We start from the raw sequence: 11,130 nt of genomic DNA, 5'->3' as shown, positions 1-11,130 counted from the left end.
CCCTCTGACACGGTTCCCACCTCTTTACCCGCTCCTCCCCTCCCCTCCTCCGCCCTCTTCTCCTCCTCTCCTCTCTCCCTCCATCCTTCCGTAATCAATAGCTCATTCTGATGCCAGGGCTTAACTCAAGGATGTCTGGGACGCCACACCAAGCCCAAACCAATTCCTTCCCTTTCAATGAGGAGCCTCTAGAGAGCTCAGTTTGTGTGTGTGTGTGTGTGTGTGTGTGTGTGTGTGTGTGTGTGTGTGTGTGTGTGTGTGTGTGTGTGTGTGTGTGTGTGTGTGTGTGTGTGTGTGCACGTGTGTGTGTGTGTGTGTGTGTGTGTGTGTGTGTGTGTGTGTGTGTGTGTGTGTGTGTGTGTGTGCACGTGTGCACGTGTGTGCATGATCGGGTGTCACTCCTCTTAAATGAAAGTGAGAGGTGGGAGGTTGGGTGGAAAACAGACGGGGGTTGTTGCCCTCTCCTGCCCTCTCCCACATTATGACAGAGTGGGATTTTCTGTCCCCCCCCCCCCCCCCTTTTTAGCGCATTTGGATCGATCTGCTGCTCAGTTCTGGATTCCTCTGTGCTAGCTGCCTCCATACTGAACCCATTTCGGGGGTGGGGGGGTTTTTAGTGGCAAAGTGGACGATCTGGACGATCGAGCGGGTTTAAATAGCGTGGTGCTGACAGCATTTGAAAGGGAGAGAATGGGTGAAACCCACTGCTTCCTTTTTAGTGCTGTGTCTGTATACATTAATGAATGGTGCATTGACAGGAGTCAGCAACCTTATGAAGTTTTAGCATCGATCGGATCCTGCTAGCGTGGGATAATCCACCCTGCCCGCGAGACAAGATGACCATCCATCTAGGGATCAGATGGTCATCACAGACACACACCATCCAAACCAAATTACAGTGTTTCAAAAAACAGCTGATGGCTAGTGGCCAGTGTATAGGGTTCAATGTGTCATGCATTGATAATAAGCATGAAATAGACATCTCTACCGTACACGTCTCTCCTCTCTTTAGATGTTGCTGCATCAGACCATGTTGCAGACATGCTGCTGAGGGCGGAGGAATTCTGGGTGCAGCGCCATAAGGACCCTGGGGTAGCCTTACCCATGCCTGATGAGAACTGTGAGGACCTCGCTCAGGATGTGGCCACACCTGTTAAGAAGCTGTGAGTCGCATTTGTCATTTGTACTATTCTACGCGTGTGTGTGTGTGTGTGTGTGTGTGTGTGTGTGTGTGTGTGTGTGTGTGTGTGTGTGTGTGTGTGTGTGTGTGTGTGTGTGTGTGTGTGTGTGTGTGTGTGTGTGTGTGTGTGTGAGTGTGTGAGTGTGTGTGTGTGAGAGAGAGAGAGAAAGAGAGAGAGAGACCTACGGGGATGTGGAGATAGTAATGTTAACTACTAGTATCAGCTTTGGATGGGCTCATAGTTGGAGCTGGTATGTGTGTGTGTGTGTGTGTGTGTGTGTGTGTGTGTGTGTGTAGGGCGCCCCTGGCAGTGCCCATCTCTAAGCGCGACAGTCTGCTGGAGAAGGACCACATGTTCCGAGACGTAGCAGGAGCCCTGAGCAGACAGCCTTCTCAGGACAACGGCCTGGACGGACCATACCCCAGCGCCACCAGCAAACTGGAGCAGGTGACACACACACACACACACACACACACACACACACACACAGACACACACACACACACACACACACACACACACAGTAAGTAGCCTATACATACATACACAGACATACATATTCAGGTAATGTTTTGTATTGTTTGCATTTTCTCCGCTTTCTATTTTGGTATTTATTTATGTTTGTCTCTCACTCCCAGAGCTTCAATTTAACACATATACTTATGAATTCTAAACAGGAAAAAGACAAATCTGCCTCTCTCTCTGTACTCTACTCTAGAATGCATGTATGCACACAGAAACACACATCAAACCAGCCACTACATTCAATTTACTGCACAACAAATTTGTTTTTAGTATTTACAGTACCCTTTGAAATATTAATACACCTATCCATCTCAGCAGTTGCAGTTCTGCACTTTCATTTCCGCACTTTCAGAATTCATTACAGTCCTGAGCATTCATCATAGCATGTTGGAGATTCCAAAACAGCATATCCCTCTTTACAGCAACACTAAGATTACATTATGGGACCTGAACCGACAAAACTAATTTCAACTCTGCCGCTATGTCGGGGCAAACCCCACCTCCACACACACACACACACACACACACACACACATACACACACACACACACACACACACACACAATTCCCAGCAGTCCCTCTGTGCCCAGGTCACTGGGCCGACTCATTTCATTTATAATAGCTCTCCTAAGATAAATGCCTTACACAGGAACAATAAGACCCAGTCAAACTCCCCTGCACCGCATCCGCATTCAGATTAATGAGAGGCGTCCACAGAGTGTCTGACCGGTCCACTGTCACTGGTCCCCCACCGCACAGTCTGCAGAGTTCGCTATCAATCACCAGGACACTACTCCAGTGAGGCTGCTCAGTAACCTCACGCCATCAGCAGGGTGTGAACTTTGACCCCTGTGGGGCAGGGCCAGATAATGGCTGCTGCTCTGGGCTGATGAGAGTTGATGTGCTCTAACTGGAGGAATTAGTTGGCGCTGATAGAAGGGAACTGGAGGATACCGTAAGAGTGGACTCCACACTGTACCCATATGGTCAGATGCCATTAAGGTCATACTTCAGATAAATGGTGACACTTTCTATGAATAAATCTATATAGACAGTAAGACACATACATAAGACACTGACATGTCAGTCTTATGTATACTGTATGAATCTGGTAATAAAGATCTCATAAGGGGCTCTATAGAATCACATTACAATCAGGGTATGGAAAGTATTGCTTTGTATTTCCCATGTCAGAAGGGTAGAGAGCATTATGGGTAATGTAGTCCCCCTGTGATGACTGTGGTCCTGATGCTGTTTCAGGTGAAGCTGATGCCCCCGGCGCCCAATGATGACCTGGCCTCCCTGAGTGAGCTGACGGACAGCAGCCTCCTCTACGAGATGCAGAAGCGCTTTGGAAACGACCAGATCTATGTAAGACGGCCTGTTACAGGTCTTCTATTAGTTAGGGCTTTACTCTCTTCTCTAGGCGTCAGCATACACACACACGCACACACGCACGCACGCACGCACACACACACACACACACCCTGACAGGCAGATGTACTATGGTTTGCAACAGAGCATAAACAGCTCCATCACCAGTCCACAGAAACCACACACTGTTCCCTTTTTTTACATTCTGTTTTCCAAAACCTGAATCTCATGGCTTAGTCAGCGCTTTTCTCAGCCCCTTTTACATAATCTGCAGTGCCCACGACTGAGTGGTATCATTTAACCACACGCGCAGCTGAAATGAATCATCCTCTTAGGACATGAACATTTTAGCGATCAGGAAATAACACAGTGCATGCTAATAAGATGTCATCAAAAAGAGATACTACAGGACGGCAATTCTACTCCGCTGTAAAAATAGCCTACTTGAGCCATTTGTGCAGCTATGATGACCGAAAACAATAACTCACCTGTTACCTGTAGTTTTGATACATAAACCAGAATACCTAATCTATCGCCGTTAACACTTCTCCCTCATCTTTGAGCGAACCTCCCGCATTTCCCTTGACCTTCCCAGAAATGCATCTGCACAAGTAAGAAAAGCATCCTTTGCCATACAATGCTACTGAGGGAGGCTAAAAGTGCTTTCATTCATATGCGGTCTGTTCATGCACATCATGCTGTGTTTCAACGCACAAATACACACACACACACGCACACACACACACACACACACACACTCACACTCACACACACACACGTGTATGATGTAGTACTCCAGCTGGGTGGGCCCTTCCTCAGTCAGCAGGATGATGGATGATTGATCCTGCAGGCGACTCATCTAGGCTCCCTCACACACACAGCCCCCACTCTGCATATCCTCACAGTCCTCCACTCCACTCTGCCTGGTCCTAGCGGGGTGTCTCCCCCACATCCAGGCCTCTTTCTGGGCTCCGGCTGCACCGGTGTGCCCCCCTACCTCCCCCTGCCTCCTCTCTGTACCCTGGCCAAGGTGGGGGTGGGGGGGTAGGGAGCTGGACCTGTTCCCTGGCATCTTGAGGGGTACTGCGGGCTGGTGGCTGCCCAGACCTCCCAAGCGTAGTCCCTGAAGGGCTGCTACTTGGCCGGGCGCCTTTATCTTTAAAGGCACAAACACAAGTAAACACGCACATCAAACACACTCACATACACACACACACACACGTATATATATATAAATACACACACACACATATACAAGCGTGTTTATTGTGGCCTGCCGTCTTGTTTGTGCGTGGGCCAGTGACTGGTGTGTGGTGGATAGAGGCTCTTCAGGTCGCACTCATTTGGGGCCAAAAGCTGGTGCCAGCACACTGAATGGATGAAAGGGTCCACACAGGACCACTTACACACACACACACACACACACACACACACACACACACACATTCACTCACATACACACACACACACACATACTAACGCACTCTCGCTCCTTTACACACACACTCACACACTCTCTCTGTCCTTTACACACGCACACACACACACACACACACAAAGACTCAAAAAAGACTCTTTAAACATCACATTCAGGCTCACACACAGCTACCTCCTCTCAATCTTAACCAAACTCTTCAGACCCTCAGCTGGAGTGTAAATCAATATTCAGAGAGATCATAGGAATAAATCCATCAGCGGCAGTGCAGTCCTGATACCTATGATTGCCGGATCGTTTGATCGCCCCTGCCACCGTCTCCAGCCCTGGCTCCCCTCTCCCTGGCCCATGGCTCTGTGTGGGAGGCTGCTGCACTCTAGAGCAGTGGGAGCCCAGATCAATGAGTAATGGCCTCTGTTACCACCATACACACACATCTACAACACACACACACACATACTGTACATCTTCACCACACACACACACACACACACACACACACACACACACACATTTATTATGGAGTCTAATGAAGTCAGCTATCACCGAAGGCTGTTAACAAAATGGAGAGATAGAGGAAAGCAGAGAAAAAAAAGAATGACATTGAAACAAAATAAACTAGATGTACCGCGTAGCGGTACAAAATATGACCGCCGCTCAGTCCTGCACATCCATTCCGCGAAAATAAATCATATTAATGAATTTGTCTCCATCTTCTACTCCATTCCCCACTCTTGAAACTTTTGTGTATGCTTGTTTGAAATGTGTGTTTGCACACATTCCGCACACAAAGTAGCCTACTGGCGCTGCAAAGGTGAATAGATTTGTTTCTGGGCCAAAAAATCTGTAACATTGTTATAAAACCTTTAAAATCTCTAAACAATCACAAGTAGGGCAGTTCATCACAGTCCATCCATTGCAACTGGACTGATGAAAGGTACACCTGTAGGCTACATTGTATTTGGGAAAAGCAGAAGGTAGCAGCATAATGTATTTATTTATTTATTATTAAACAAAACAATCCCTGTCAGTTCCATGCAGTTTTCAACAGCTATCAAGAAGAGAGGTCATGTCATGGATTTTTGTGAATGTTTCTTCTTCTACATATGCATAAGTTTAGTCATCTAGTTCAAATGATATTCAGCTTTATTGTCAATGCACAAATGAAATACCAGTAGTCTAAAACAAAATGCCGTTTTTCCCAGTGGTGTAAATAACTAGCTGACATGTCCAAAGGGCCTTCATGAAATGCGTTGCGAGACTGTTCATACACATTTTAACGGGCAAAGTTGAAGAGCTACTCTCCGTTATTGTTTGTGCAAATAATATTCTGATTCATGTTCCCTTGCATTTTGCAACCATGAGGTCAATGGTTAAGCTCAATCTTTTGACGCAATCTTTTGATTTTCACCCAGCCTAGTCCATGGTAGGCGCCCGATAGAAATATTGTTTAATTTTGCGATTGAGATATCCACGCACTGGCGCCCCCCCTGCGACGTGTTCGCCCCCCGGTTTTAGAGCTATTCTAAATGCAAAAATGCATAGAGGGAGTTATGACAAAACCGTGACTGTTAACAAACTATAAGCTATATAAGGTAGGCCCTATGCTAGGCCTATTACACAACACAAATTGTCGCTAGGCTATGCTGGCGACCCAAATAAAATCTCCGTTGGAACCAATGGCTTACACCTTACAGTATCAAGCTGCCACCTCTTGGCGAAAAAGTTAATAGTTTTGCATATCAGTAGTAATACATTTCACGTAGCTGTGAATCACGGAAAGGGCGAATGAAGTGGACACTTCTAAACGGAACCCAACCCACTGTACAGTAGCTCAAGGTCTGTGGCTAAAGCAGCCATAATGAAAGCGTTATCATTGTTTGGATACTTCACACACACGTGTTTTTTAATCGCATAGACTACAACTACCAAGCTGGAATCAAAGCACATCGACTCCCCTCTCACACCCTAAACACGCACTTCGAACAAACAAAAAGCGCCTCAGTCTCACGGAATAGCCATAGGCAAAACTGTATCTGACCCTTGTAACATTGGTACTAAATCATTCATCGCAAAGAATGATTTTTGTAGCACGTGCAACAAATATGTGTAGGTACAGCCCTGCCCTGAATACATCTCAACGTGCGCTCTAAAACATCTGGTTTAAATGGAGATTGTAGATCATCACGGGATCATAGACAGGTTATCTTTCAGGTAGCCTATATATTTTCCATTAAAAAACCATCACGTAGCGAACGTGTTGTGGCTAACTCACTTAGCTCCTGTTAGTAGCCTAGGTTATGGTCATAAGCAAATGAGATGACAGTCGAAAGATACAATTAGTGCTGTTATCGATTTGCTTGGTAGCTTATAAACGCATTTATGGTTTTCTACAAATACATCAATAATCAAATTGGCCTCCATCACTCAACCATGCTAACGGTAACATTATTTTACCTACGTTCTGCTATTGATAGGATTAACGTAGCCTACCTGCAGTAAAAAACAAGCATGTCCGATAAACATTCTCAGATTTATTTCGGCTTCAATAGGAAATGGGAATTACATGTCATGCAGAAATCATCCTACCCTTAGACGTTCTCTGCGGTAAACTACTGTAGCCTACAGTCTTGTCCTTGTAGGAAGCATAGTGTCTTTCCAACCCATTTAAGATTAACTTCCAACAAAATTACGTCTCACTGCAACGATGCGCCATCTAGTGGACAAACGACTACTTATCGCCAATACTGGAAATGCAGCCATGATGATGATGATGAATATTTATTTTGGCTTTCTTTTAATCCTACTGAATTTGTAATTATGTATCGGCCGTTCTAATACCGATAGTATGTGGGTGCCTGTGTGTGTGTGTGCATGTGTATATGTGTGCACCACCATCTACAGGCCAATGAGTGTAGAGTCACTAAATGTACACATAACTTAATTTTTTAGACCCCCCCATGGATGAAATTCTACGAAACTTGGCATACCCCCAGAGAATGTCAGGTTAATCATACACATAAAATTTGGTGCAGTTCTGAACGTCTTTACTGAAGAGAGGGGCGATTAAAGCAGAATGATATTGCATTTTCATTTTTTACCGGGGGGGTGCAAATCACAAATGAGTGATTATGGGCTAAGTTGATGTGGGCCCTTGAGACCAACATACCATAAAAATGTCTTCATCCTCGGTGCCACGGTTCAGGTAGTTATTGAGGAAAAACTGCATTTTTTGGGTTTCGGGGGGCCCAGCGCGGAGGGGGAGTGGCCCCCGGGGACCAAACGAAATTTTTCCGTAAAAGTCTAGTGGGGCTACATACCCACCAAATTTCATGTGCCCTGGTGTTTCGGTGCCCCGGGTATCGTTGACCAAAATTTCAGGAAGTAGATGACGGGAAAAAAAAAAAAAAAAACTTTGACAATCCCTATATGACCGCTTCGCTAGCTTCGCTAGCGGCGGTCATAATAATTCCTCCTAATTCACAGGAAACTGCAGAATCTAGTGAGAGGGGAACCTGTGTGCTGGCAGAAAGAAAGGATGGCTGGTTACAGGGGGGACTGGGGGTAATGGCAGTGAGGATGGAGGGAGAGGGGGAGAAGGGGAGAGGAGAGAAAGAGAGAGGGAGAGAGGAGGGGAGCCCATATGTTTCCCAGCAGGGTGGTGGCTGCAGTGGCTTTGTTGGCCGGCTGCCTCCCGCCACGCTGAAGAGCTGGACATTGTTCCGTTGGTTCAATACTGAGCGAGCGCTCGCTCCACAGCGAAATGGCCGGGACATGGCTGTTGATGGAAGATGATGATAGTACTTAGTGATGATAGAGATATTTTCTCATCAGGCTTTTGGGAATGGAGGTCTTTTTTTCCTCTTTTGTTGGTGTCCTTCATTGAGGGCTGGGGGGAACAAACACTTGGCTCTGGATATGATTGAGATGGGTTGGGTTATACTTCTGTTCTGTTATTGTTTGTAAAGACGAACCGCCAAACTCACCCTGGCTAACTGTGAAGCTGTAATGGAGGACACATAGCACCTACCTTAACTTTCAGCCAGGTGGATGGACAAAAGCCTTGTGTTTATTAGCCATATTTATTAACTGCTAATTCACAGGAGAATGGACTTTGCTAGCGTAATCGCTAACATATAATAGCCCTTTTTATCATTCTGTGACCTTGTCTTAGCACTGTTAGCAATTAGGCTATCTCTCCCGTGGGCTCCCTGCAGGGGAAGAGTTGTGGTGACTGAGATAGCTCACTGGTCTCTCAAGCTTCAGACCCCCTGGGGGGAGAATTAGCGGTTAGCGCCGGCAACTCACCCTTCAGGCCACTTAGGAGCCCTGCCATGTCTGGAGGCCAGAAGGGCTGACATGGGTCGATGGAGAGGAGAAAACTCATGGAGGGGTTATGTTCGCTTCGTGGGTTTCTCAAAACTGATTCTTTCAGTTTTGCCATGATTGTGTAACAATGCGAGTAGTACTTATTGCTGCACTAACATGTCCTTGTTGCACTGTACCTTGACTATTTCCCTTTTTGTGAGTGGCTTTGGATAAAAGACTACATGTAAATGTAATAGTGTTACTAAAGCAATGCAGACAGAGTACATGTAAATTTAATAGTGTTACTTAAGCAATGCAGACAGAGTACATGTAAATGTAATAGTGTTACTAAAGCAATGCAGACAGAGTACATGTAAATGTAATAGTAATGCAAACAGACTGTCCTTCTCTCACTGCTCATGCTTGTGTTTTACAGACTTACATCGGACACATCCTCCTGCTCGTCAACCCAAACAAGGACCTCCCCATCTACTCTACCCTTGTAAGTAAAATGAATGAAGTGGCTATTAGTGTGTGTGTGTGTGTGTGTGTGTGTGTGTGTGTGTTCATGCTCCCTCCCTGTGTATAAATAGCCTGTGCATATGGTTGGAAATGGGATTGGACCTCTATATTAATAATTCATTGGTTTCCTGTCACTGATACTCCGACTCGCCTTCCTTTCTCTGTCTGTGGAGTGACCGATCAAATTTGGCATTACAGGCATCAACCACCCCTCCAACAGACACACACACACACACACACACACACACACACACACACACACACACACACACACACACAGACCACACACACACACACACACACACACACACACACACACACACACACACACTGACCACACATATCCCTGCTGCCACATGCACAGTGCCTGTCCAAAAACACACATCTGTCACACTTCAGATGCCTCAAATATGGCAGCCGGGGCATGGACGCATGAACGCCATGTGTTGGCCATTGATAAGAGCGACATAATAAAGTGTGACAAGATGACCATCTGTCCATTTCTGCGGTCGCACTGGAGATGGGAGGGCTTGCAAGAGATGAAAGCAAGACATGGAGGAATATTTAGGTATTAAAGAGAGAGAGAGCGAGAGAATGTGTGTATGTGTGTGTGTGTGTGCGTGTGTATAGTGTGTGTGTATGTGCATGTGTGTGTGTGTGTGTGTGTGTGGTAGCTCTATGAAGTCCACCTTGGTTTTGGAGAGCAGACAGGCCCCCTTGGCGAATCACCCCACATTCGAGGCCTCATTTCAGGCATCATTTCCCTCTCCACAACCCCCCCTGCACTGGAGGTCTGTTTGGGGTGTGGCGTAGCAACAGGGAGACGGACATATGTCGGCTCGTCTGGGGGACCTTGAGACGTCTGTTTCGCCCCTGTCAAATGAGTCCAAAACTCCCCTTGCCAGAGCACCACCCTCTAAAAGCCTATTGGACTTCCTCCATCTCCGTCATTTGGCTCGCAAGAACCCCAAACGATTCTCTGCGAGATCAAGTAATCAAGCTAACCCTACCCCTCCGACCGTAATCCATTCAGCTGATCTGACCAAGTAGTCATCTTACAGGGCTGCAGCAGACTCTAATCTGCACAGGGAGAGGCAGCTCTAATTGGGTCGCAGCCTTATCTTCACCATGGGATGGTGTCTTCATCGACTGCACGTTTGACTCCAGTGCTGGTGTGTTGTCCGAGTGTGTGGCGTGCTGCTGAATGCCGTTATGAGCTCGGCTCTGTGAGCAGCTCTACGCTCGGAGGCTGACCATGGCGGAGAGAAGGGATGATGGCGATGGTGGCGTTTTCCTCCTCTGTCCTGTGGAGATCTCTCTCTCTCTCTCTTTATCTGCCAATGTCTGTCGTTTTTCTCCCTTGCTCTCTGCTTCCTGCCTTCTTTCTTTATCCCTTGCTTTCCTCTTGCTGTCTGTGTTTTGTCTGTTCGTCTTATGTATTTCTTTCTGTCTAACTATCCCTCCTCTCTCTCTCTCTCTCTCTCTCTGTTTGGCGTGTCCTTGAGGTGTCCTCTAGATGTGAGTAAGCCAGTGTTCAGCAGTGGCTCAGTGCAAGGGGTAATGAGATCTCAGCATTAGCCTCCGTTTCTCCCTCTGAACTGGGCATTTATTCAGCTTACGCTGCATGTTCACACACACACACACACACACACACACACACACACACACACACACACACACACACACACACACACACCATCCTACACACACACACACACACACACACACCGCCCTTGGTTACCCTCAAATCTTGATCCACTGGGACTTTGGATGTGCTGTATTTC

At 46.6% G+C, this 11,130-nt stretch overlaps 1 protein-coding gene across 1 annotated transcript in view; it reads left to right on the top strand.

The window, feature by feature from the left end:
- Positions 1-1,012: 1,012 nt before the first annotated feature.
- Positions 1,013-11,130, top strand: part of LOC143130797 (unconventional myosin-XVI-like) — a gene marked incomplete at both ends in the record, with an annotated part of 43,843 nt that continues 33,725 nt past the window's right edge. Inside the window, 4 exons of the mRNA XM_076290012.1 lie at positions 1,013-1,163; positions 1,478-1,628; positions 2,968-3,078; positions 9,261-9,326. Of these exons, the coding sequence (XP_076146127.1) occupies positions 1,013-1,163; positions 1,478-1,628; positions 2,968-3,078; positions 9,261-9,326 (479 nt within the window). The remainder of the gene's footprint in view (positions 1,164-1,477; positions 1,629-2,967; positions 3,079-9,260; positions 9,327-11,130) is intronic.

Source organism: Alosa pseudoharengus, unplaced genomic scaffold (genome assembly GCF_046254945.1).
Source record: "Alosa pseudoharengus isolate Yale_2024_CS ecotype anadromous, Long Island Sound unplaced genomic scaffold, YU_APseudo_1.1 YU_APseudo_1.1_scf_174, whole genome shotgun sequence".
Lineage (NCBI taxonomy): Eukaryota > Metazoa > Chordata > Actinopteri > Clupeiformes > Clupeidae > Alosa > Alosa pseudoharengus.
This window is presented reverse-complemented; position numbering and strand designations above follow the sequence as displayed.